We start from the raw sequence: 27,348 nt of genomic DNA, 5'->3' as shown, positions 1-27,348 counted from the left end.
TATAACACATCACCGCGCATCTCTCCCATCAGGAGATAACCGGAAGAAGGTAAATGGGCTGCGTTGTCATGGTGACCAGGTCCTGCTTTACCGGAGCGAGATTAAGCCATGCGCTGTCATTTGCATACGGATTGACCAGCTGGTACCTTGTTGTCATAACAACGGCGCACAGCATCCTTGCATCCCTCACACGAGGCCAGACACCTCACAGCATTATCGATTATCTTGGGAAATTTCCCCCAAACTCACACATTTAACCTCATCATAACGTGAAGTAAACACACGACACACTGTTTACATCAAAAACATGCTTTAGTCTCGCTGTTAACATTCACTGAGCTAATTACTACTAAAACATGTAGAAACCAGAAAAACATCACACATGATTATTGTTAATCACATGATCGTGTTATTTCTAATTATGCTGAATAATTGATATATGTATAATTGACCTGAACTATTAATGGTCACTAAAATATATTCTAAAACATATATACACTTATAAAGTGTTTGTAAGGTTTATGTTGAGTGAATAAAATTCATGCTGCTGTTTAAATGGATTTTACAGTGGAGTAACAGCGCCATCTACTGTCACATGCGGTTTTTTAATTGCTAACCACTTTCGAAACTACGGCTTTACTTTACCAAAAAAGTCACGTCTCTTGCAAAAGCAATAAACACTTGATTCAAAACTTGAACTTTAAAAAAAAATGTTTTTGCATAATAACTCTATAGGCAACTATTGAAGCAACCACAAGGATCGTGACGTGTACCAAAAGTTGTTGTTAATAAGGGCGAAAGTGCAATGGACTGAAAAGAGTGGCTTGTAAACCTGTCAGCGGTCGTAAAGAAATGATTAAGATAATGCTCGTGTGTATTTGTGCAGTGACTGTTTAATACGTGAGCTGTTTGTAACTGGTTCCTTACTTTATAAAGTTTGTCCTCAAAGATATTATTTTTACTATGAAAACGATTCATATAACTATGAAATACTATTTTTGATCTTAAATGCTACATTTTTCATTCACAAACAAACAAAAGTGGCTCAAATCTTCCTTGCTGAATTAAATTCTTTTGCTTCTTCACTAAGACAAAAAAATCTCTGTAATATATCTCTAATCTTACATTCTGATTTACAAAAAAATCTATATTCATTGAGATACGCCTCTGCGGAAAATTATGAAGGAACCGTCCAGCCACGTGCATGCACATGTAAGGCAATCTCAGAAGAAACTTGTAAAATAATATTTTCTAGTATACGCGTCAAGACAAAAGATGTGTCTGGACAATAGACAACAAAATATCACCCAGAACACAGTTTTAAGATGCTAGAAAAATCAGATGTTTATTAAAAATAAACATTACATTGTCATACAAACTGCAGTAAATACTAGAAACATGTTCTTACAGGTCACCTAAACTAAATTTAATAACCGTCATTATGAGTATGAGAGTAAATCATAGGGAGTTACTTAGAAAATGCAAGAATAAATGTTAAATGTGCTACATTCATGCATAAATGATCCTGTAATTCATTGTTGTACTTGTGATATTGAAATATTGGCTCAGGCAGCATATATTGATTTACAGAATGAATCTTACTGTCAGCAAAGAATCGGCTGTCACACTAACATCAGGTATGATTGATTTCCCTTTATTGAACGAAATATCAAAGATATTCATTAAATGTGATGAAAGGAGTGTCATCATCATATGTTTTCCAGAGTTTCAGGACTGATTTAGACTGGACTGAAGGGTTTGGACGTCCCCTCCGCCATGAAGGACTCGATTTCTTCTACGTTTCGAGGAACACAGGTGAGCAGCTCCACACCATCAGCTGTCACGGCGATGTCATCCTCAATACGCACCTGCACACACACACGCACATGTCTGGTTTACTATCCCCGTGGGGACAGTCCATAGGCGTAATGTTTTTATACTGTACAAACTGTATATTCTATCCCCTATCCCTAACCCTATCCCTAAACCTAAAGATCATAGAACACTTTTTGCATTTTTAGATTTGTAAAAAATATTGTTCTGTACAATTTATTAGCTTTTGTGCCCATGAGGACCTCAATTTTGGTCCCCACGGTGACACGAGTCCCCATGTGTTGGTGTGTATTCAGGTTTAGGTCCCCACCGGGATATACAAACATGAACACACACACACACACGACTGCTCAGTGATTTTTGAAGTCTGAAGATTAAGAAAACAGAAGTTTGTGTTTCTGGCCATGCAAATACATTAAAACATGATTAATATATCAACAAATGAACATGTTGTATATGGTGTTAAAGAAATAAAATGTTGAACAAATGATGGAATTGTTAAATCTACCCACTGGAATACATCATTTAATGTACAGTAATAGAGTAGCAATGTTTGTAACATTGATATATTATTTGTAATACATTACATAAAATTGTTTGTCATTTTGCATAAGCATAAAAAAATTAAGTTTAGTTTAAAAAGTACCTATTAAGTAGTTTAACTAAAGTTTAAAATTGATCACAACAAAACGATCAGACATGTGAAAGTAGTTTGATGAAGGAAGATTTCTGAAGTGTGTTTTTTATCAAATCTAAAGAAATGATCCGAAGACTCTGACATCACAGTTATTTTGTCATAATAATACAGAAGTGTTCTGACCCCTCCGAAGCCGCGGAATCGAGCCAGGACATCATTGTTGATGAAGTCACACTGTTGAGATGCGTTCAGGGCTTTATCCAGAAGATGATTGATGAAATAGATTCCCGGCTCCACCGTCAGGACCATACGCTCCTTCACCACACGACCCATACGCAGACTCTTCAGACCCGGCTCATCGATACGCTCGATGCCCTGATGACCACAAACACCTCTGAGATCCATCTCAATATAATCCTGAAGACTTTGTTCTTTCTCTAATGAAACTCTCTCTCTCTTTTATATCAGAACTGACCTCTGGGTATCCTCCCACATCATGAACGTCGATGCCCAGCAGGTGACCCAGACCATGAGGCATGAACACAGCGCCCAGATGAACCTTCATCATCTCGTCCACATCACCACGCAGAATACCGATCTTAACCAGCTCCTCCAGATGAACGCGGTCAGCCAGACGATGCATGTCTGTCCACTTCACACCTGACCGGTGACAAGAGGTCACAGATTCACATTTTATTCATTGATTTTGGAAATTCATTCTTGAATTAATTGACCACTGCCAATAATTTAATTTAAAAAATCAGATTGGCAATATATCTGTCTACCATTAGTTTTCTGGCACAAAGTTGCAAAACTTTAAATGCAGTAAAATAAATGCAATGCAAATCTTCACATGGTTGATATTTTTCCATAAAAAATCATAACAAAATGTTCAACAAACAGCTATAAAAACAACACAAAATAATTATTTCACTCTGTAATACAGTTAATCTGTAAGTGTACAAACTAATCTCTTATCTAAAATTCAAGGATCAAATATCAGATCAAATATCTGACAGGGACTCCAATCAACCAATCAAAAGAAGCCGTTCAATAAAGACCTGGTTTGATGGCGGCCATGACCTCTCTGGAGGATTTGAGCACAGCTTCATAAACGGCTCTCTGGTCAGCTGTGAACTTTCCATTGGCTGGGAATGAGCAGGTGATGTCAGAGGAGTAGCAGTAATATTCTCCACCCATATCAAACAGACTGTCAGAAGAAAACAAACACAAAGGCCGCATTTACACTGCAGTTCTTCATGCTCAATTCTGTTTTTGTGACTATATCCGATTTTTTGACGACCTGCTTACATCTTCTTTTAAAAGTGACACATGTGATAATGTAATGTAATGTTGTTTTAATCGTGACTGTAGGGCTGTCAAGAGGTGACGGAATTTCCCTTGCTGTGTTTTTAGGTGGCTCAATAGTGCGGTTTGCTTTTATTGCCGCTTTCCTTTTATATTTAGCCAAATAGGGCTAAATGGGCTATATTGTTTGGGTTATTATTATGTAGCATATTTTGTTGTTGTTTTATTTTACTTAAATACCTTTTACTTATATATTTATTGGTAAATGCAGAACAATGACAATAAGAACGAACAGAATGAAAGGTTCTGAGAGAAGGATTAATCTCAGCCAGTTTAGGAAGATAAATATGAACTGTCAAATGAAATTTTACAGAGCCTCAATACAAATGATAACGGAGTCTTCAAGTAAAATGAGCTGGTATTTTTGCAACTGCAATATAAAAGGCGCAGGTTATTACAGCAGCGCATTGTTCATTTATATGACGTACAAAAAAATGTGAACTCAAAAATGACTTAATCGTTAATGCTTTTTAAAGTCTGAGAAAGTTTTTTATCATTTTGATTTTTTCGAACGAAGAACCGCTTAATAAAGCAGACTGCATTTAATATTACAAAGACAATATAGACACTTAGGTCGGTGTATCATCATAATGTTCATGTTGTTTATAATGTTTTTGTTGAGGAATAAATCAGTAAATGCTCGGTCAAGTGAAGCCTGTGAAAAGTAAAGCGGGTGTCTGCCCGAGCTTCTCCGTTGCGTGGAACAGATCATTGTTTTAAAGGCTGCTGAGCGATCACGTTTATTAAAGCGATTTGTATTTTTGTGATGATAATTTTTGATATTGTGTTGAATTAGAATTTGGATTCATTTCAAACTTTAAAACTGCAGACAGCGCTATTCTCTCGTCTTGAGATTCAGTTGGATGATTAGGACGTACATGCATTCATGCATGATTAAGCTAAATAAAGCCTTCCAATAGTTTTTTTAGTTTTCGAATAACTGACAAAATCGCTTAGCTCTTGTTTCCTGGCAATTGTATAACAATTCCCGGGATCATCGCTCTGTTTGAAAGGAATTAATGATGCACAACACAATGACGGGTGGATATCCGATCTGTCCGCTTACATGGCAGACGCAACTGCATGGATCCGATTCATATCGGATTTATTTCCACATTATGATTGAGGCCTGAAACCGATCTGAAAATATCAGAATCCATGTGCTTTTTTCCTGCATACACGGTCATGGGTCACATCCGATCTGTGCCACATTGGAGGAAAAAAATCGGAATTGGGTCACTTGATACATGCGGTGTAAATGCGGCCAAAGAAAGTGCATTAAATGACCCAAGCCTTTTTAAGAGTGTGCCGAAATTCTACTTGACAGCCACCAGGGGTCAGTGTGTCACTGCTAATACAGGAGGAGGAGGATGATGACGCTGGAGTTTCTTGAGTTTGTGCACATGCACGCGCACGTGTAAATGTTCAATAAAGAGCACAGAGGTGAAATACGGCACTAAAAACATGAATCAGTGTGAATCACAGTACAATACTGAAGAACAAGCCGCTCACCACATGTCTCCATCCTGAATGGTTTTATCATTTGGAGCGCCAGCGTGTCCGTAGTGCAGGACTGAAGAGTTATTCCCGCTGTGAGAAACGAACACATTAACCATATGACAAACAATTACAGATTTTATATTTCATTTGAATGATAATCTCTTTCACACAGAGTTGAGAAGTTTAATGGAGATTGTGTGGAGTGTGCTGAAGGGGACAGGAGTGTAGCGCTGGGCTCTCGGTGGAACAGCACTAATGATTTTCTCTCTCTGTATTATTGCACAGTAAGACTCTTGTGTTGTGTTGTGTTGTGTTGTGTTTGTGTAACATTAAGAACTTCAGTAATTAACACAACAAGATCTGACTCGGCACTTTTCTCTGGTGTAGTTAAGAGTGCGGTGTTTACCTTCCACAGATGCAGGTGTATGAGGTGTGCCGCATCCCACCGCGAGAGTAACAGTAATGCTCGAACAGACTGAAACACACAAACGTGCACCAAGAGCCATGAAGATATCTAGCCCAGAAACATATTTCACGTACGAAACTAAATCTAAAAACAACTGTATAAACATGATGCTTCCCACAGATAGAAGTCCGTCTTTGTCACGTGTTTGTGTCGCAAATATAATGTTTGAGTTTACACAACAAAAAATAGGTTTTCATAATCAGTCAGTCAGCTTGCGCTAGAGTGTTAACGGACGGCTTGGCAGGGTTGCCAGATCTGTGAAACAAAATCCTTCATCACGAGCCTAACGTCCCCGGTCCAAATAACAGAACTTAACATTCATAAATAAAATCAGCTTACCATTGACAGCTATATAACAAAATCTCTCCACTCCTAACCTGTGGATAAAACAAACCTGAGCAACAATTGCAAAGTAAACCGATTCGAAAAGCCACAGACTTGGCAACACAGCCCGGCTCGCACCGTTCCAACATGGCGCACGACCGTCGTATAGCGGCCCATAGAAACAGATGCGAATGCGGCATCTAGTTATTTATATCTATGATGCAACTTCATAACACCCACCCAGAACACCCTAGCGACTGCAAAGCATCGTTTAACATACCATAGCAACTGCAGAAAAATGCGCAAATACCCTTGCAAATCACTCAGAACATCTAAGCAACCCTATATCAACACTCGGGCAACCAAACATTCGTTGTAAGCATGTAGCAGTATGTTAATAACTGCTCACAACACCTTCGAAACTGCTTAGCAACATGTTAAAAACCCCTGATGTCAGCAAAACATGGAGCACAGTGAAGCATCACAAATCCAGTGTGTTCTGAAATAACTATTCTGTCTGATCGGAACGTGAGGTGATGGAGAGTTTCTTGAAGCGTGTCAACTACTGAATTGTTAAGACAGAACAAAACGTTCATTAATGATGCTTGACTGATAAAACTCTCCTTTAAAGAGAAAATCCTTCACGCAGAGTGTCTGAACGTCACTTTAAGAGGCTTCACACGTCATGACAAACACACCCAGAGGAGACGAGAGAAGCTGGTGTATGAATGAGACACAGATACATCCACCCGTCTCCTCTGTCTGGAGATCTCCAGCATCATCACGTGTGCCGACTGCACAACACGCCAAACGCTGCACTGACCTCGGTCCAACACGGCAACGTGCCGCAGCGCTGAGGGACGGCCATAAAAAGGACACGAGAGACGGTGGAGATGTGCCACAGAATGACACTCGCATGCAGAAGAGGAAGAGAAGTAAAGAAATGTGCTTCACTATCCCATCATGCTTTGGGTCAATAACTGATCAAATAAAAAATCATTTAGGCAACATGTAAAAACACTGTCAGCATCTACAGTTCATCTAAATGAAGTGGGATAAAATGAGAATCCCATAGTGTCTCTTCATACGTACAGGAACACATCAGTGAGCTCACGCTCGCTGTCATACTAACAACATACGGCTGAGATTTATATGTGCTTAAAAATGTAAAGTCGGATGCGGGAAATGCGACAGCTGGAGGATGCGGATCAGGCGGGATAATCTCATCCGGCTGAGGTAAATCCTAATCAAATAGCGTGTTTGTGGCCGGTCACTGTGGCATTTCCCATCGGACAGCTGTTTGTTAGCACTCAGACTGACATGTTTAGGACGAGCTGTGCTGTTCCTCACTCTGGATTGATCTACGCTCAGTCATCCACAGGGAATCAGAGATAGACACTTTAGCTGTATAAATCATCTCAAAACAGAATCTCAGAGTTATCATTTCCATCTCACACACACATCTGTCCGTCAAACTCTGATAATAACGTCTAAGGGGAACAGATTAACAACACCGGATTCTGTAAGTAATGCTTTTACGCTTTTAATCAATTTGACAAATTATTCATGTTGTGTGTTATTTCTAAAAGTCGGTGGCAGATTTATTATCGAGCTCAACAGGTGTTAAAAACATAACATTAAATGTAGAAAACATCATCATCATACAACAAAGTGACACTTCACCCAAAAATGAAAATTCTGTCATCGTTTACACTCCTCCAAATGTGTATAAATGTCTTTGTTCTGATAAACACAGAGAGAGATATTTGGAAGAATGCTCAGATCTTGCCCCCCATTGACTCTCATAGTAGGAAAAATTACTTTATCATTTTTGTTGTTCTGTTGAACACAACAGAAGATATTTTGAAGAATGTAGAACAGCAAACAGTTCTGGGGCACTTTTGACTACCATTGTATTTTTCCTACTATGGGAGTCAATGGGTGTTGAGATCTGTCTGGTTATACGCATTCTTCCAAATATCTCTCTCTGTGTTCATCAGAACAAAGACATTTATGCACATTTGGAGGAGAGTAAACGATGACAGAATCTCAACTGTGCCTTAAAGACTGTCTATCTATAGCTGCAGATTGCATTAAGTTCTGAATTTGCATTACAGGATAAGAACAGAATATTTTTTTTCAAAACAAATGAACACCACTACATCCATGTTCCCTATAAAAAGCATAAAATGTCAATCTATTGTGAAGTATTTCACCAGATTATCCGAATCAGGCATTCATATGGGACAAGGTTATATATGAAAGTCATTTAGGTGAAAAAATAAAAATGTGATGACTTACCTGTTCTTCATTTCTCTCTACATTTACTTGTTTTAAAATACTTTCTCAACCTGCAAAGGACGGTCAGTTTGTGTCATCTGAAGAGTTCATTTGCAAGAACGGATAACTTTTGTTGTTCAAAAAATCATGTTTTTATTGTGCATTCCAAGTTATATCAATCAAACTGCGGTTGGTTGGTTGTTATAATTATTTATTACACGGCTCTTTTGAATGCTTGATTCTGATTGGCCAGGCGCGACATTCCAAGGGTTGTTCTTTTCAAATAACAACCGCTCAAAACTAATAACACATGACCGGTACTACTTGTATGTTTAATATCCCTCCGCTCTTAATAAAATGTTTCAAATTCATATTTTTTGTCCAGTTTTCTTCTCATGTGGCAAGTAGGCGTGTAATAAGCGGGATAATGTACAAGCAGCCGGCTGTTATCGTGAAATAAGACTCCGCTTAATGTCGGGTCCTGATCACACTGTCAGGGCTTCTTTCGCGATAACAACCGGCTGCCTGTACATTATCCCTTACGTAATAATAACAAAAACAACATAATAAAAACATGATTTTTGAACATTTTTAAAAGTGATCTGTTTTGGCAAATAAACATTTCATGTGTTGCACTAGACTGAAGTGTCTCAGATCACCTCTGTAAATTGATCAATGTTACTGTCCGTCTGTCTGTCCGTCTCTCTCTCTCTCTCTCTCTCTCTCTCTCTCTCTCTCTCTGTGTGTGTGTGTGTGTGTGATGTCTCTGCAGTAAGTCCAGTGTGATTCTTCAGTAATGAGCAGCCCCGGGGTCCGTCCATCTGCATTTCACACAAACTTCTACAGACTTATATCACCCTTAACTGTGAACTTTAAAAAGCACTTCAATGAGACGTCTTAATGCTCAGACAAACTGCAATTAAAGCCAATAAAGAACAGAGATTTAATAAGAGATTACTGATAGAGACATGAAACGAGAGCGAGATGGAGGAATAAATGAAAATAACCACTGAAACCAGAACCCGGGCGCTCGGCTCTAAGAATAACCCTGTGATGCACGCAGGGCCGATATACGGGATTCCTCAGTAAAAATGGAAACATTCCTGACATTAAAGAAGCGTTTGAGCTAAGAGATTCAGAGTGAAACTGGATATTCAATGTATTCTCTCCTGGAAAATCAAAGCCTGTGTGTTTTATTCTGAAAGCATTCATCAGTGGTCTCAGCAGAGCCGTGCTGGAGGATTTATCAGGATTCAAAATCAAGAAAATCTCTGGTTCTCTCTCTCGCAGAGGCTCAGGAGACCTGGACATCACCTACAGCTGTCATTAAGATGACTGGAACACTGATCGATGCCATCGGTGAACCCACACACACACACGCAAGCATGCAAGCACACACACTCGCTCATACCCATAAACCTAAAGATCATAGAACACTTTTTGCATTTTTAGATTTGTAAAAAATATCGTTCTGTACAATTTATTAGCTTTTGTGCCCATGAGGACCTCAATTTTGGTCCCCACGGTGACACGAGTCCCCATGTGTTGGTGTGTATTCAGGTTTAGGTCCCCACCGGGATATACAAACATGAACACACACATGCACACACACACACACACACACATATGCACACACTCACTCATGCACGCACACACACACACTCACGCATGCACACACTCACTCACTCACACTCACGCGCGCACACACTCACGCATGCGTGCGCACACGTTCACGCGCACGCACACACACATCCACTCGCACACACCCACACGCAAACGAATGTGTCAGTGAGAAATGAGAATGTTAGTAGCCTGCAGTCACATTTAATATGATCAGATAAGACGGGTCATCTTTTAACACACAAAAATAATAAACAAGGTCAAATCTGATCTGATGTTTTTGTCCTCTGAAGTGTCATCAATCTGACTTGTGATTCTGTGTGAATAAAAGCTTGAGAACAACATTGAGATTCAGAGACGTGTGGTGTTTAAAGAACCCTGCGGCTCATAATGACTCCAGCCGTCTGTATTGATCAAAAGCTTCTGAAGCTGATTTTACACCACTGACATTGTGTTTATCAGAGTTACACTTCATGAACAGTTTCTGAACACCAAAACATTTTCTCATCAACGCTTACGAGACAGCGAGATCAGATCCAGTTCTCAATGAAACTTCCTGCAGCTCCTCATTTGGTTACATAAAAGTGAAAGTCATGCATAAGCAATCCTGTTATAGAACTTCTATAAACAATGTAATTATAAAGTGGTTAAACGCAGTTGGAGGAGCGTGACTGTATCTACAGCACAGATATGAAGAGTGAGTCTCTCGTTCATAGTCCCCGAGAGCTGCTTCTATCAGAAACACTTGCAAATAAATTCAAGTCTTCAGTTTCAGAGACTTCAGACAGAGATATCTCACTAGAGAGAGAATGAAAGGATTTGTTTCTGAGACTGTTCAGTGGACTCCGGGAGTGAAATTATAAAATACACAAATGATCCTAGATTTATTTATTTCCTCTTGTTTCAGTCAGAAACATGTCACAGTACAGAAGTGAAACAGCTTGTTCAGCCGTCACATGACTGTAAAACTGAAGCTTCAAAGAGTCTAAAACCTCCGCGAGAAATCATCCATCACAAGAGAAATGCAGAGAGGATTGTGGGTACAGTGATGTTGTTTGTTATAGTACGCGGTTATCTAACTCAGTCCCCGTTGCGATCGTTTTTACTTGACGCATTTCCAAGTGAAATGAAATTTCTTATGAGAAAAATAGTGGGCGTGGCTTTCGTCTTTCTCTGCGATTTGATTGGATGTATAAAAACAGCCTTTGCGTTTTGAAAGGGAACTGGCAGCCGACTGACAGTTGAAGGGGAGGAGTTAACGGATGCTCCGCCCAAGCCGTCTAACATAAGATGGATAGTCATTTCAGGGCGGAAGTGTATTTTCAGATTTTAACTAAAGATCATGAGGGCACACCAATCGTAAAATGAGAACGACCCACATTTATAAACTATTTACAATAAACGCTTCAATATTTCATGAAAAAAATTATTTCACTGGGACTTTAATATCGGGGACGGATAAAAGAAGAGACACGCCGAGAAACGCCGGTTAGGCAGCGCGAGACCGACCCGACACGCCGACAAAGTCACATGTGCACAACAATGTGTGCGACATAAATGGCAAACACAAGGATGGATCGGGAACAAACACCAGCAGCGCCGCGTGAAAAACAAGAGCGTAAATTAAGACACGCTTCATCTCGAGCACATTTACAACACATCTGTGTGCGATTCTTCTTCTGCAGAATTCATTAAATCAATTAAGAGCTATGCACGCAAACACCGGGGACGGCCGGCGATGACTAACGCAAATTATTTATACAGACAACAAGGTCACGGCTTCACATTTAATGAAAGCAAACTATGAGAATTCACTCAGCGAGGAAGCAGGGAATTGTGGGATAGATTTCAGTGGCGTCTTTTATCCTGCGTTCCCCTGTCACCTTCACTGCCTATTTATAACCTGTCACCATAACAACAGCTGCATTGCTTTATAAATATGAGAGAATCCTTGTCAAAGAGCAGGACGCCTCGCCTCCCCATGTGTTTATCTGCATCTTCAAGGCTGAAATGTTGGAATAAGAGAGGAGGAACAATACAAATCAGCATCTCGTGTGACATTTGACTGAGTGACAGGCGGGTGAAACATTACAGACAGAGAACATAAGAGAGAAAAACAACCAATCCCTCGGTTTCACTTACAAACCTGAAGAAACACCCTGACGCTGAGAGATGAAATACGTGACGACATCCAAGAAGCCTTCGTAGTGAAATCTCACTAAAGTTGAAATGTCAGAAGCACATATTTAATGATGAAATAAAGGCAAACATGCCACACATTTGTGCTTTTCTTTCTTCAAATGTTAACAAACATTAGCACACGACCCTGTTCAAAAAACGTCTATAAAATGGTTAAAATGGTTTTAATGAACCCTCTTTTTCATTCCAAACCAGGTAGAACTGCTACACGATGTGTTTTAAGGGCGGAGGATCTCATTTGGTTTCATTTCAGTGGTTTCATTCGAGTGAAATCATGCTGAGAAATCTTTTCACCTGCGAGATAGCAACACAAGGTTAACAGCGTTAATCAGATAATTATAGTACATTTGAACAGGTGCAAGTGTCAGTCACGTTCAGTCACATGTCTCTGCTCCGCCCCCTCCATCCCAACCCGCTGAAGTTAACAAGCATTTAGCTGACAATGAGATCAAGTCAAAGGTCTGACGTCTCCAAACTTTCTCAGCCCACGGCGGTTACTTCACTCGCACCTAATTGCTCCCCGAGGGACCAATCCTGCGGTGGAATCCTCCCGGCCCAGTGCATGCTGGGTAACATGAAACCACACAAACAATATTCAATGTTTCTGAATAGACATGATCAGAGCGGCTCAGCATTTCAGAAAACATCTCAAATGCCACAAAACAAATCGCTTGAGGAGAAATAAAAACAGAATCAAATGAGAGTGTAACAGTTCAAACTGGATTGGAGTAAATGTGATGAGAAATGTTTGAGATCGTCAATAATATCAACTTTTGATTGCAGACTTGCATGACAGAGTCTAATGATTTCTGACTCTCAGGAGAAATATCTGAGACGCACGTGAGACTTCAGCAAACGTTTCCATTTGCTCTCGGTTTAATCTCATTGAAACAATTGAAGCAACAAACGTATTTGTTATGTGAACATCTGTACCACACCATAAACTCTGAGTGAACTTCAGACAAGATCAACTTTTATAACCCGCCGTCACAGCGTACGGGGTTCTGTAAATTTACTTCACGACTGAGAAGCGTACGAGCGCATCGATCGCTCGGCTTGAAGACCGATGCTTTAGAAAGCCTCCACTTCATATCTTTCACCTTTGAATATCTTCATCATTTCATGCCTGCGGACAAGGCCGAGCTTCATTTAAACCACCTTCCTTATTTGCGCTTGAAAACATCTGCAGGAGAAAATAAAAAGCGCTTCTCGAGGAACAAAGGCAAACATCGAGAGGCATCCGTCAGCCCGCGGCTGGGAGAGAAAACAGGCTCCATAAATCTGAGAAAGCGACTCCTTCGGTGTCTGTTTCTAAAGCCCCGTCGCGACACGTTTGTCCTACTTTAGCGGCGCGTGAGCAAATAAAATGAAACTTCTGTTCCAGCTCCACAAATGAAAACTCTGTCATCGCTCACTCACTTTCATGTTGTTCCAAACGCACGTGACTGTCTGTCTTTCACAAAACACAAAAGATGAAATATTGTTTGATGTCCATAAAAGGAAACAATGCACAAAAAGAAAGCATAAAGGTGCGGTTAAAGTTTCTCGGCATGACTCATGCTCTATATTCGAGGTGTGAACATTGACATGGAGGTTGTTAATGATGTTTTCCTCCACCGTAGCTTTCAAACCGGATTTAACTGAACTGTGGCACATGAAGACGTGTCACGCTGCCAGACGCTGAGTTTGACATTAATGATGAGACACGCACATGATGTGACATCACTGACACCAAACCTGACACAGGTGATGCTGTATTTGACACACGCAAGCATGAATGAGAAGAACAACACGTTTTTAAATAGCAACTTAATGCATAAATCTCAGAATAACATGATGGAAGAATGTTTCTCCATTCTAATGTGATGTTCCTGGATGTCCGTTTGCTTCTCACGCCTTCTTAAAGTAAAATATCTGCTTTGCTGTTAGACACAAAAGACAAAACCATTTATCTGACATCAATGGACAAATAAAACCGCATTTCATCATCAAACAAACTCCCAACCGAACAAAGCCCTGAACACACACACACGGTTTCAAACAGCCTAAAGATCAAATCCAATCCTGACGTCTCAGCTCGACTTCTCTCACCGCCGCCTAAAACTCGATTTAAATTGATTCTTTGTCTCAAACAGCGGATTGTTTTCCCCACCGGATGCAGGAGCAAGTCCGTGCTCATTAATGTTCATTTACCGTTAGAATACGATTCCTGAGGCCTGAACTGTTCGTGTCTCAGTAAGGTGGACTATAGGATGAGTCGTACGCACAAACAGAACGCATGTTGTTAAATCCGTGTGTTTTCATTTCAGCTGTAATTGAGTTTTAGCCCGGTGGAGATGCACATGATTCCCACTGAAGGGCCTCAGCTGCTTCAATTAATAAGCAATTACAAATCTAATCCGGCAAAACTGTGCTGAAAACGAAAGCCAGCGTGTCTGTGTTGTGATACACGCAGATCAGAGTGGAGGAGATGCAGCTGCTGTTCATCCGCTTATGTTTCAAGTTCACATCATTTCATTGCGTGTAAGAGCGTGTGTCCGGTGACCCCGACGTGACTTTACCTGCGGGTCTGTCGTGATGACACACACCCGTTTATCACAATCTCTCTCTCATGACTTCCTGTCAACAGTGAGTCACCAGATCCTAATGGTCTAATGTGACCAGCGGACGTCATAGGGGCGATTCAAATTTCGCGCAGAAAACACAAGCCACACTGCTTTCTCATGCGGTTCGTGCGCGGCATTCTGAAAAGATTAACTATTTTCATCTCGATGTGGCGCCGACGCACCTAGAAAAACGGGAGCACAACATGCACAACGTGACCTTACCGCCCCCTATTTGAGCACGCTTGTAGCGCGTCTACATTTAAAAACGAATATGCGCCCACAAAAGACGTGAAATGTGAATGGCCCGTAACAGAGCTGAACACATGACAAACCCTGCACCCAGCTGACATTCACTGAAATAAATACAGTTATGACAGTGAAGAAGAGAAGACGAGGTGTAGAGTGATGTCATGAGAACACATCCCAGCATGCAGTGGGGCACGGAGGGATGCTATCACTACAAAACAGAAATTAAATGGCTGTGATTGGTCACTTTACAAGTCAGTCACGTGGCTCTACATGTAAAAGTGTGTTTATGTCTGTCTGCAAGAAACCACAGAGACCACCATATTAGTTCCTTACAGGACAAAACAAGTAAAAAAAGATTGTCTTCTTATATTAGACCTCCTGAGCAGATGAAATCATTAGTTTAGCGCTTTTGTTTGGGGAGAGAGGGAGAGAGAGAGAGAACACTGGGGTCTTACCTACTTTAGTCACAGAACATCTAACACAATGAAAAGACCAGAACGTCTACCGATAAGAACACTAAACACAAAAGAGCTGCAGACGCTACACTGAAACTTTAAGTTTCACCTCACCTTTAAAAGTATACGATGCTGTATGTGATTTATTTTTTATCACATGCTACACATAAAGTGTCACTACTGCTCCATGATAGACATCACACCTTACATCTGACTTCATTCGCTCCTTTGCACTTCAGCTGGTGTATGACATTAACGTAGAGCGAGAGCTTATTACCGATAAGTGTAAGATACTTATTTAACCGATGTGATGTCATGACCCACCGGACTCTGTGACAACATCACAATATAAGTCCAATGAGCAGACTGTAGTTTACTTTCAACAACTGTGTCTTTAGACTGAAAACACACTAGTTCACTCAGAAATAGATATTATTAACAAAGCTGTCTAGACTGACAGCAGCCTATTGTGACGCACATCATGCTTTCTGTTATTAACCACTCCACACAGTTACTTCATCTTTCCATCGGTCTAAAATCAAATCAAATATCTGATATGTAATCTGAGTGCTAAATAACAGAATACACCCATATATATTGAAATAAAAGTGTTCTATTAAAAAAGCAGAAATTATGTCACAGTATAATCACCAGGAGTTAGACTTGAACACTCTAAAAAGTTTAACTGTGATTTTTGAAACGATTTTTACTTTCCAAAAAATTGAGTAAATTTTAAAGATGTGAAATCAATAACATATACTGTTTAAATTGAGTAAATGTAAGTAAAGAAATCTATATTTCTATTAGATTTCACCAAAATTATTAAGTGTATATTAAAATTAAATACTTATTTGTTTAGATTAAACACATTTAAATAATATACGTACATTTTAGAGAAATAAAAAGTTCGATTTTTAATCTTTTTTTATATGTCCCACTGAAGAAATCACTTAAATGATTTTAAAAGATTTTATTAAGTTAATATAACAGTTTATTTTTGTGATATTTACCGAATTGCTTTTTTAGAGACGACTGATGCAACCCAGAGTTGGATATTCCTTATTACAAGTAATGTGTTTAAGACATAAAATAACACAAAAGTAGCATAAACTATATGAACTATAGAGAATGTAACGTTATGAATAGTAACTTTATGAATGGACTTTACAAATAATTCACTTAAGCCACATCAAGCACTATAAAGTGCCCAAGAAATTCCAATGTTTTTTATTCTTTTTCAAATCACGTATAAAGTGATCAGTTTTCATAAAAACATAGCTGTTCATGTAAAATACTTGAAAAAAGCCTGTAAAATTTAAAACGACACAACCTTTAGGATGTCATAACTCTGCATCTCGTGTATCATCCACATTCAGAGTTTCCTACTCATAAATACGACTTCACTTGGTCATTCATGACTCAGTACTCAGAATAACAATATTTATCCATTTGAAGACAGATGACATAACTGACTGTAACTACTGCACATGAGAAGCACAGACAAACACAGGAAAACAGATCGCCCAGCCGGCGGACTGTCACGTCCTATCAATCAATGAGATCAATACTCACCTCTCCATCTCATACTCTTTCAGTCCCGGCTTCACACGTCTCATCACCTACCACACAGAAACACACACACACATATCAGATAAGAGCTTTTAGGAAATATTCAATTAGTCAAACGCTGAATCATTTCAGCGCTCCGGCCATCATTACGAGGATTTCCCCTCCTGTCCTCCTCTCCAGATATCTAATGATCTGAATGAAGTCTCACAGACGACGGGATTCAGAGCGAGTCACAGAAAATCACCAGCAATTGCCTTCAAATTACAGCCTGTTTCATCCATTTGATGAGATGAGAGTCATTTAGTGTGCGGTGAGGAGAAATGATGGCGAGTGTGTCAAGGGCAGATTAAAGGGGCTGTATGATGATTGTAGACTGGAAAGCTTTTATTTTCATCCAGAGAGAGAGAGAGAATCACTGGAGGATCTGGGCTTGTATCAGTTATAGTTTTGTGACAGCGGTAATGTTGGAACTATAAGAATAAAAGTTGCACGACTATACAAGTCAAAGTCTGTCTGTCATGACTTTCTGAGAATTACAGTTAGTTTCTAGTTTGTGTTTGTATCTTCCTATTTCCCTGATTTTTGTTTTTATAAAGAACTTGAAAAAAAGGTACATTTTAATTTCATTACCAACATAATCTCTTCCCATCATCCTTTGCAGAGCCAATGGAGAGCCAGACGTGGATCACCTGAACAGGTGAACATTGATGTTTTGTGCGATCACGACGAGGATCTTAATGACGTCCTGTGAGACTCACAGCTCACTGCGCACCTGTCTCTCTGATTGTATTGAACTCATTTGCTTTATAAACAGGTCCAGTGTGACGTGATGGTTCAAGACACATAACACAGAAAGCGGGTTATTGTCTTTAGAGACTAGAGAGACGTGAAACCCAGTGGAGAAATAAACTCATCTGGAGCCAAGAGAGGAAGTACAATGAATTGAATTGATCTGGGATGCACAATTCTCACAGAAACACTCTCTTAAAGGGACGGTTCAACCACAAATAAAAACTAAACGTTATACCTCTCTGTCATGACAATACCACACCTTCTGAGGTTCTTTCTTGAGTAAAACACAGAAGGAAACATTATGAAGAATATCTAATTTATTGTCTTCTACAGACACATCATACAATTGAACAATTTTCAACATTATGCTTTCAAGCACTTTAAATAATGTTGGGTTATTTCATCCCAACATTGGGTCAGAAATGGACAAACCCAACTGTTGGGTTATAAATTAATCTATGGTGGGTTGTTTCGATTGCTAGGTTACATACAGTATAAATATTTTCTGGATTATTTTAACCCAGCGTTGGGTCAGAAATGGACAAACCCAACTGTTGAGTTAAATGAACCCAGAAAATGTTTATATTTCACCTAACAATTGAAACAACCCACCATAGATGACATTATAACCCAACAGTTGGGTTTGTCCATTTTTTGACCCAATGTTGGGATGAAATAACCCAACATTATTTTAGTGCATGAAGGCATAATGTTGAAAATGTTAATGTTAGAACAAAACATTACCCACAATCTTCTGCAACAGATTCTCACTTGCAGTTCCCCAAATCATATTTGCTGTTGTATTGTAGCTTTATTCCTTTCTGGATGCCGCAACAAATGAAACGCTTTCATCATTTTAATAAGAGCAGATCAGACACAACTTCAGCATTTCTGCTCAACATCTCCACGTGTGTTTCACAAAATGGTTTTGAAATAACATGCAGATCAGTGAATGATAACAGAGTTCATAAACGCCAAACCACGATGTTGCCAGCATCTCTTTTGCTCTTTCACTCTGTCCTTCAGCACATGGCAAAGAGTAAACCAGCATTTACATTTTAAACTGAACCTTGAACTGCAACCGTCACATCCCAGTCAGAGAAAAATCAAATAAGAAATGATTCTATTTTACTGAAAGAAACTGAAGCCTATTTGTGGAAAGTGAAGATAAAACAATCCATGACAATCATACACATTCCCTTCCCCCTTAACTCAAATCACTCTCTACAATTTAATTTGAATAAAAATAAATAAAATGCATTACAATCGTGCGAAAGAGAATTGCACAAAACCGTAAAAAATCTCAATTGTCTATGTGTATTACAGTAATGAGATTTTTGATGAAAATGTGCTGCTGAACCATCATGCTAATGTAAAAATGGTGATAAAATCAGACCAAATTTTCTTTGATGAAAATATAATTCGTCTTTCTTTCCTTTTGATTGGAGTAAAACAGAGACGAGATTCACTGAAGAATAATGGCTCTTCTGTACATCTGTTAGCGTCTGGATGATATTCTCACACAACCCCGAGGGGTGGAGTAAATCAAACCGACAAGACTCTGAGGTCACGCGTGACATTAAGAAGCAACACGTTCATTGTTTAGACAACCTTTGAAATCTCATTAAGCAGACACATTAACAAAATAAAACTGAACTTATATAACACACTGACTAAGAGCGTCGGGCAGTCGGAAGGTTGACGGTTTGCCTCGTGGCGTGTTGAAATCTCTCATGTAGCCGAACAAAGAGTACGTTTACACGATAAAAACGGAAACGTTTTTCCTTTGCGTTTTTGAAAAGTTTCACATACACAAGACGCGTTAAGAAGCGTTATCAAAACGATCTGCATTTACATGGATATGGGAAAACAACTAATAACGATGTATTATGCATGCCACACCAGTGGATGGCGCTGTTGCGCTATAAAGAAACCCTACTTGCTTGCCCAAATCCGCATACATTGTTTCAATCTAAAAGCGCTTTTAATACACTTTGTTGGCATGTATGTGTGTTTATAGTAGTGTGCATATAAATACTACGTCTCCGCTGGTTGTAGTGGGGCGGTAAATCTACTATTTGCTGGAGAAATGCGTTTGACGACATCGTTTTTGGAAAACGCCGCCTTCAGAGATTACACGGAAACGATAATGCCGTCATTTTAAAAAACTTGCACTTTGAGACCCGTTTTCAAAAGTTTGCGTTTTTAGTCCCCCAAAATGCAGTTTTCGTGTAAATGAACAGCCAAAATGCATAAAAAGTTTTAGTTGAAAACGGTCTCGTGCAAACGGCCTCTAACATTTGCTCGTCTCCTCGAGTCTGAAAGGTCAACAATCATGAAGAATTTACATTTCTGCAGACACTTAATAAAGCGACACTGTACTGTTTCAGTGCATTAAATCTGTGATTTAACTACATGAGATTGTTACTTATTTACAAATGCCAAATCCTTTCATTGTAGTAATAAAAGAATAAAAAACAGGAACGAGTGGGATTTTAATCCCAGCCTGAACTCTCGACTCTCTGCTTCCCTGTGGCCGTCCGGTGAACTCTTTAGGTGACTTCTCCATCACCCGACTCTCATTTCTGCATTTAGAAATCAATTTGTTTCTATTGTGGCTGTGACTTGTGTCCCACTTAAAGTGAATATGCAGTTATAAGAGAAGACCGCGAGATGTTATTCTTCATAAGAATGGCGCATATGAAGACCTATGTCAGCTCATATGCGTCACAGGCTTTATTGCTGGAAATAAGGGAAGTCAAATGGAGACGAGAGGCAGACCTTCAACTGCAGATGGACCCGGTCAGTCGAGGTAATTTCTCTGTGTTATGAGGTGCTGGGGCTATTTTCTTTTGCTAACACCATTTCACTGCACTTTTACAATGACTCGGATCAGAACCACAGCAGAACGAAATAAATCTTCATCTTCATTTTCTACAGTTTTAAAGGGAGAGCTCACTCAAAAATGTCGATTGTCTATATTTTCTTCCGTGTAATGCAAATTGAAAAAAATGATCATCTTTATATTATGCCCATTTAAGAAGTGCCTTTAAATAAAAAAAATAAAAAAAATCTACTTTTATTTAGTCATTATTCAAAAAAAGTCTGTTTCTCATGCAGATGTTTAAGGTCCAGGTTGTATGAACTTCTGTTCTTTTAAGCTGAACAGATGTGCATGAACTGATACAGAAAAACATTCTCAAACATTCGAAGCTATGTTTTATTAATGCTCTTAAAATAAGAGCATAAATAAATGTAAGACATAAAAGCAAGTATATTTGGGTGAGCTATATCCATAAAGGAGTAGAAATCTGTCAGAAATAAATGTTTGACAAGCGTGTTGATATTAAGATCAATTTTAACATCAGCAATTATTATGATAAATGTGCTCCGAGCTTTCACACAAGCAGCAGTAATTCATTTAGAAACAACAGACTGGACCATTAATATCTAAAGTCTTTTCATTTATTAACACTTCTTCCATCAGTCTGGATTATTCAATTATTTTCAGACTCCAGTTTCAATCACGTCTGCTGCTTGACTGCGCTGCACTTTTAAACACAAACCATTTCACATTCCCTTCATAAATACTGACTAATAAGTGCATATTTCATCCTTCAGTGAAGCTGATCAAGCTTGATATTACAAGAGCTCTGTGTCGTGTGTGTGTGTGTGAAGCCTGACATTTTCTCTCTGTACACTAAACCCTAGACGGATAAAAACATGTCCAGGTATTGTTTAACCCATAATCAAACGTGAAAAATAATGCAGTAATAAGATGTGACTAGTTCTGATATAACAAATCTCATTACCCCCATATTCTTCTTAACGCAACAAAAACCCTATAGAAATAAGACAGTTGAGTCTTTGCATTACAGTGACTTTACCATATTTACCCTGGTAAAATCACTGTATCACAAAAGATCTCATGGCCCGTAGCTTTATACTTGATTTTTTTCAATCATGTTTACAATCACGAAGATGTGAAAGCACACGCAATGCATTCTGGGGCTGATTTGAACCCGAAGGACATGAGCCTTTTCAGTTTTGTGTCAAGATTTTTCAACACCCCGCACACGTGTTTTACCTCTTTGTGGGCCTCACTGGAAATCCGGTTGGTGTAGCGCAGGACCTCCAGCTCCATGTCAGTCTTAAGTAAACGACTAGAAAGACAGAAAGAGAGAGAGAAGGACAGAGAGATTAAACATAAAAATGAAAATGTGCAAAACTCCTGCATTTGTATTATAAATCAGATCATCACTGGGATTTTACAGCACAGATAGAAAGGTTATTGTGAAGCATAAACATCCTAAAATCAGATTCCAGAGTCTGAAGAAAAAACCATGATGCCTTGAGAAAACATCTCTTCTAAAAACTTAGCCCAAAGTCAGCAGCGCTGACGTCAGAGACGTTCAACACTTCATCTCTCATGAGCACGTTTTTTCTTCACCTCCACTATCTGTTCCTGCTCCTCCATCTTGGTTTGTCTTATTGCCGCTGTGTGTCTAACAGAATCATCATCATCTGTGACTCAGTGTGAATGTGAGCTAATAACACATCTAAATATATCACCGCACACACACTCACAGACAGAAAGAGCTGTAACCCACGGTTACGATCAGCCATGTGATTCTCATCAGCACCTCTACTTCACAGTCCTGAACTCTAAACACAAATGATGAACACAACCCGTCCGCTTCAGAAAGTGTGCTTTCACAAGAATGAAGAGATTTACTAAAATAAGCTTTTATCATTGTCTGAACTTATTAACGGCAAAAACATTACTATTTTGCGATGTGGCTAATTCTGCCTAATTCGCATGGTCTCATTCGCACATTTTAGTACAATTAGCTTTCGCGCCAGCGACGTTAGAGTTAGGGGGCGGGGTTTCAGTATTACTTTTTCTAGTAATCGTACGTTTTTTTGTATGATTCACAATATTCTTTGAAAAAAAGTTTCAAATTCCTGTGAGATCAGGTTGGAGTTATACATTGTGTTTAAAACTCATCCTAGCTCAGTAAAATCTTATTGACGTTTTATAGTTCAACACGATTTAACTCTGAAATTCATGTCATTTTCAACTATTCGTCTATTCTTTTAAATCTTACATGAAAACACAAACGTATAAAATCCTGCAAACCACCAGTCAAGAACTCTGCACACATATCTGAAAATATGTCAATTATGAGGAAAATGTAAGAAGACATTGTATTGGCTTGTCTAAGTGGATGTTCGGCATGAGAGGAAACGCATCTATATTTCGTCTGCAGGTCTTTAATATTTGTGAAACGAACATCATGGTGAAGCAATCTTGAAATTCTCTCTGGAAATCTGGAGGTAATCAATGAAAGAGGAGAAGATCAGAAAAAAAGAAAGTTAGCGAGTGAGGCGTAATGAAAGCAGGAGCAGAAGAGAAGACCCTAATGCAGCCGGCAGCGAGAGAAGCACGCAGACCATTACAGAGCAACACCGGCCGTATAGAGGCGCACAGGAGGACCGAGAGAGAGAGACGGAGACGTGGGATTGTTTGTGGAGCTGTACTCATGAGAGAAAAGAGCTCTCAGCCACCACACCGTCATTCTGCTTAAATCAGCTCAAGTGCTTCCTATGTGCTCCAAAAATGACTCTCACTTTCTAACAGCGTTTCCATCCTCTCTCACCATTCACAGCAGATGAAGAACGCAGTAATGAAATGGATTCTGTTCTCGATGATGCTCAGAAGTTCATTAAACACAGACGTGACGAAATCCAAAAAAACACTGCGATTAAAGAGGACACGCACTGAACGTTTGAAGAAAAATCAAGATTAAACAAGAATGATCACAACTACAAAGATGAAATAAATTAAACAGTAGCGATTCATGTCCGTTTCATCAAAGGATCAAACAATTGCTAATTAGAATAACTAAACTTGTTTTGATAGTTTAAATGGACATTAAAGACAAAAAAATGAGCAGTTTAGTGCTTCAGCATCATTAAGATGTCAAATCAATCAAGTATAAAGTTTGACAAACACAGCGTTCAAACGTGTTTATCTAGTAGACCCACATCATTTTTTTACATGTTTTCATGTAAAAATACTTGCCACATTTACTTTATCCCAATTACAAGCAACACAGACGGGATGTATATGGTCTGTTAAAGGGACACTTCACCCAAAGATGAAAATTCTGTCATTGTTTACTCACCTTCGAGTTGTTCCAAATCTGTATAAATGTCTTTGTTCTGATGAACACAGAGAGAAAGATATTTGGAAGAATGCTCAGATCTCAACACCCATTGACTCTCATAGTAGGAAAAATTACTTTATCATTTTTGTTGTTCTGTTGAACACAAAAGAAGATATTTTGAAGAATGTAGAACAGCAAACAGATCTGGGGCACTTTTGACTACCATTGTATTTTTTCCTACTATGAGAGTCAATCCAAATATCTCTCTCTGTGTTCATCAGAACAAAGACATTTATACAGATTTGGAACAACTCGAAGGTGAGTAAACGATGACAGAAATTTCATTTTCGGGTGAAGTGTCCCTTTAAATCACGTTTATGAAAATAGGTGCTATTCATTTTTTGTTAAAAAGACGTGTTTATCTTGAACAAATATAAAGGCTGAAAAAACAATGAATCACATCTTTTTTTAGTAAACGGGTCCTACAGACCCCAAAACCACATAAGGGTTAAACAGCGCAAATATTATGCGATGTCATTTTGTAGAAATTGTTGTTTAAATGAGATTTAAAAGGAATTCTGTTTATCTTAAAGAAACTCACCACTCCACTATGACCGGGTGCAACAGAGTGTTATTCACCTCAAACCTGCACAACACAAGAACACATGTCTCATCATAAACATTTAACAACATCTATTTAATGTTGTTTGCTACAGTGTTACAGGTGGTTGCTAGGGTGTTGCTATGCACTTGCTAAAACAGTCCTAAGGGGCAGTGTCCACTTGGCAGGCTTGCGGCGTGTTTTTTCAATTGTTTTCAAATTGCAGCTGGTGTTCTTTTCCACATGCTCAGCATATCATAGTAACCAATGCGCCCAAGTAAAAAAAACGCTGTTTGAGCGCCCGCAACCGGCGTTTTCAGCCAGCGCCTGCCATTTTAAGTTACGTAAAAGCGCCTCTGGATGGTAAATGTTTTTTTACTCTTGCTAAGCAGTCACCAGATCATTAGTGTAGATGACATCTAGAGTGCTTTAAGTGGATGCTGTGCAGTTGCTATGCGGTTGCTAAGGTGTCGCGAATCTGTTTTCATCATTCCTAACAAACACCTATTTTGTAAACAGTTTTGCTTAAAAGGCGTGCGATCTTTATTTAAAATAAGTTTCTTTGAAACGGTCGTTATAAAGTGTGGCTGAAGTGTTCAGGTCATCTCTGCGGTCACATTAATATCTAACGTTGAGCGTGTGATCTGTGTGGAATCATCAGTAATTAAAAGCTGAATTCATGGAGCTCCGCCAGTCATGGGAGGACGAAACTGACTGTCCCTGGAATGAGATTCAGCAGCAGAACTCTGAATAATGCATGAGACTCACTGGCTGATGCCTTCAAACGACGCTTCACGACAGGTACTGCCGCTGTCTGTGTTCACCCCCCGCTGCAGAGAGACAGACAGAGCCATTTTAAACCATCTCATTATCCAAACGTATACCAGTCACTGTATGTCTGCACATCAAATGAACTCATCATCATTCTTAACAGGGCGAGTCTCATGAAAACACGTCCTTCACATTTGACCCCAAAAGAAAATCAATTATTTTCATCTAGAAAATTATTTACATTATATAGGTCACTAGGATTTTGTGCATTGTGACATTATTTCATGACAATTGAATCCACTTAACTCCCAAGTCAATGGCGATTCATGTTAGTCTCTCTGTAACCGTGTTATATAATGTGTCTATTCACAGTGAATGAGAAAAGAGGCTTAACTCCAATCACAGCCAATTAAAACATCTATTGATGTTTAATATAGAGTTATGCTGAGTCACATTTTGGACCAATATCATGCTATTGTGGGTGGGGCTGCAGAAAAGTACCGCCCACTTTCTTAAGTGACCTTATTTTTCATTAAGTGCCGAGAATAATGTAACCAAATCCTGTATTTTCAATCATGAACACATTATATATTCAGTTTGAGAACAACATGAAAGTAAATGTTTATGGAAAAACTATTTCTTTATCCTCTGTATTACAGGAAAACAATCTGTATTGTTACTCTTGTAAGATCAACCGCTTGTGATGTTCCTAGTTTTAAAGTCACTTTGGATATTAGCATTTCCCAAATGAATTCATGTAAGATTTTGATTTTTTCTTTCATGTCACAGTCAGCGTGAGCGTGGACAAAAATCAGGAGGGTTTTAACCGCTTTTCGTGAATCTTGAAATAACACTTACAGAAAACATCTTCATCAAATACGAGAGAAGGATTTTACCAGTGTGAGGAGGACACTTGGCTTCATTTTGGCCAGGACACCAGCAATCTGTGAAGAAAAGCTTTCATTAGACAGAATATATACAAAAAAATTTTATTACAAAAACTCCAATTGGTCCAAAACGCGGCAGCTCGAGTTCTTACACGTACAAAAAAGTATGAACATATTAGCCCGGTTCTGTCAACCTTGCACTGGTTACCTATAAAGCATCGCGTTAACTTTAAAATCTTGCTTATTACCTATAAAGCCTTACATGGTTTAGCTCCTCAGTACTTGAATGAACTCCTTTTGTATTACAGTCCTTCACGTGCATTACGCTCTCAGGCGTCCTGTCAGTTGGTAATACCTAGAATTTCAAAATCAAGTGCAGGTGGTAGATCCTTTTCCTATCTAGCGCCTAAACTTTGGAATAGTCTTCCCTGCACTGTCCGGGAGGCAGACACACTCTGTCAGTTTAAATCTAGACTAAAGACGCATCTTTTTAATCTTGCATACACTACTCTTCCATAATATAAATCTTCTGAGGGTTTAGGCTGCATTAGTTAGATCAACCGGAACCAAAAACACAACTGATGTACTTGTTGCATCAAAGAGTACAGAACAGTACTCTACTCTCAGCCAGTCTTGTCTCATTGTTCCAAGGTTACCACAGCGAGCAGGATGCAGTTCATGGCCTGACCTGATGGTAGAGCGGAGAATGGGAAGTGGGGACCTGACAAGAGCTGAGATGATAGAGCTGGATAAAGAAAGACGCGGTCTCTTGACATGTCTTCACCACAAAACTTCAAATGTTATTAGATTATTAATGATAATCTTAAACTACAATTTATTTTATTATTACGTTTATTTATTTTATTTAGCCTTGTTGTGCAAGTTCTCTGGAGCTTGTGCAGAGGCAGCAGCTTTTGCCAGAGGGGAACTGGAATCCCCTGGTTGGGCCTGGGTTCTCCTGAGGTTTTTTTTCTCGATTAGAGTTTTGGGTTCCTCGCCACCGTTTGCATACTGTTTTTGC

The 27,348-nt window shown here is 39.1% G+C and overlaps 1 protein-coding gene across 1 annotated transcript in view; it reads right to left on the bottom strand.

Annotated features, from left to right (window-relative positions):
- Positions 1–1,324: 1,324 nt before the first annotated feature.
- The window catches only part of pepd (peptidase D), a 45,201-nt gene continuing 19,177 nt past the window's right edge, over positions 1,325–27,348 (bottom strand). Inside the window, exons 5-15 of the mRNA XM_057347667.1 lie at positions 26,337–26,384; positions 25,438–25,499; positions 24,670–24,714; positions 21,986–22,061; positions 17,110–17,156; positions 5,745–5,813; positions 5,351–5,428; positions 3,532–3,680; positions 2,946–3,130; positions 2,654–2,845; positions 1,325–1,868 (exon numbers count right to left, since the gene is read on the bottom strand). Of these exons, the coding sequence (XP_057203650.1) occupies positions 1,740–1,868; positions 2,654–2,845; positions 2,946–3,130; positions 3,532–3,680; positions 5,351–5,428; positions 5,745–5,813; positions 17,110–17,156; positions 21,986–22,061; positions 24,670–24,714; positions 25,438–25,499; positions 26,337–26,384 (1,080 nt within the window). The 3' untranslated portion in view covers positions 1,325–1,739. The remainder of the gene's footprint in view (positions 1,869–2,653; positions 2,846–2,945; positions 3,131–3,531; positions 3,681–5,350; positions 5,429–5,744; positions 5,814–17,109; positions 17,157–21,985; positions 22,062–24,669; positions 24,715–25,437; positions 25,500–26,336; positions 26,385–27,348) is intronic.

Source organism: Triplophysa rosa, linkage group LG12, assembly GCF_024868665.1.
Source record: "Triplophysa rosa linkage group LG12, Trosa_1v2, whole genome shotgun sequence".
NCBI lineage: Eukaryota > Metazoa > Chordata > Actinopteri > Cypriniformes > Nemacheilidae > Triplophysa > Triplophysa rosa.
The sequence above is the reverse complement of the archived record's forward strand: the minus strand, read 5'-3'. Positions and strand labels throughout refer to the sequence as shown.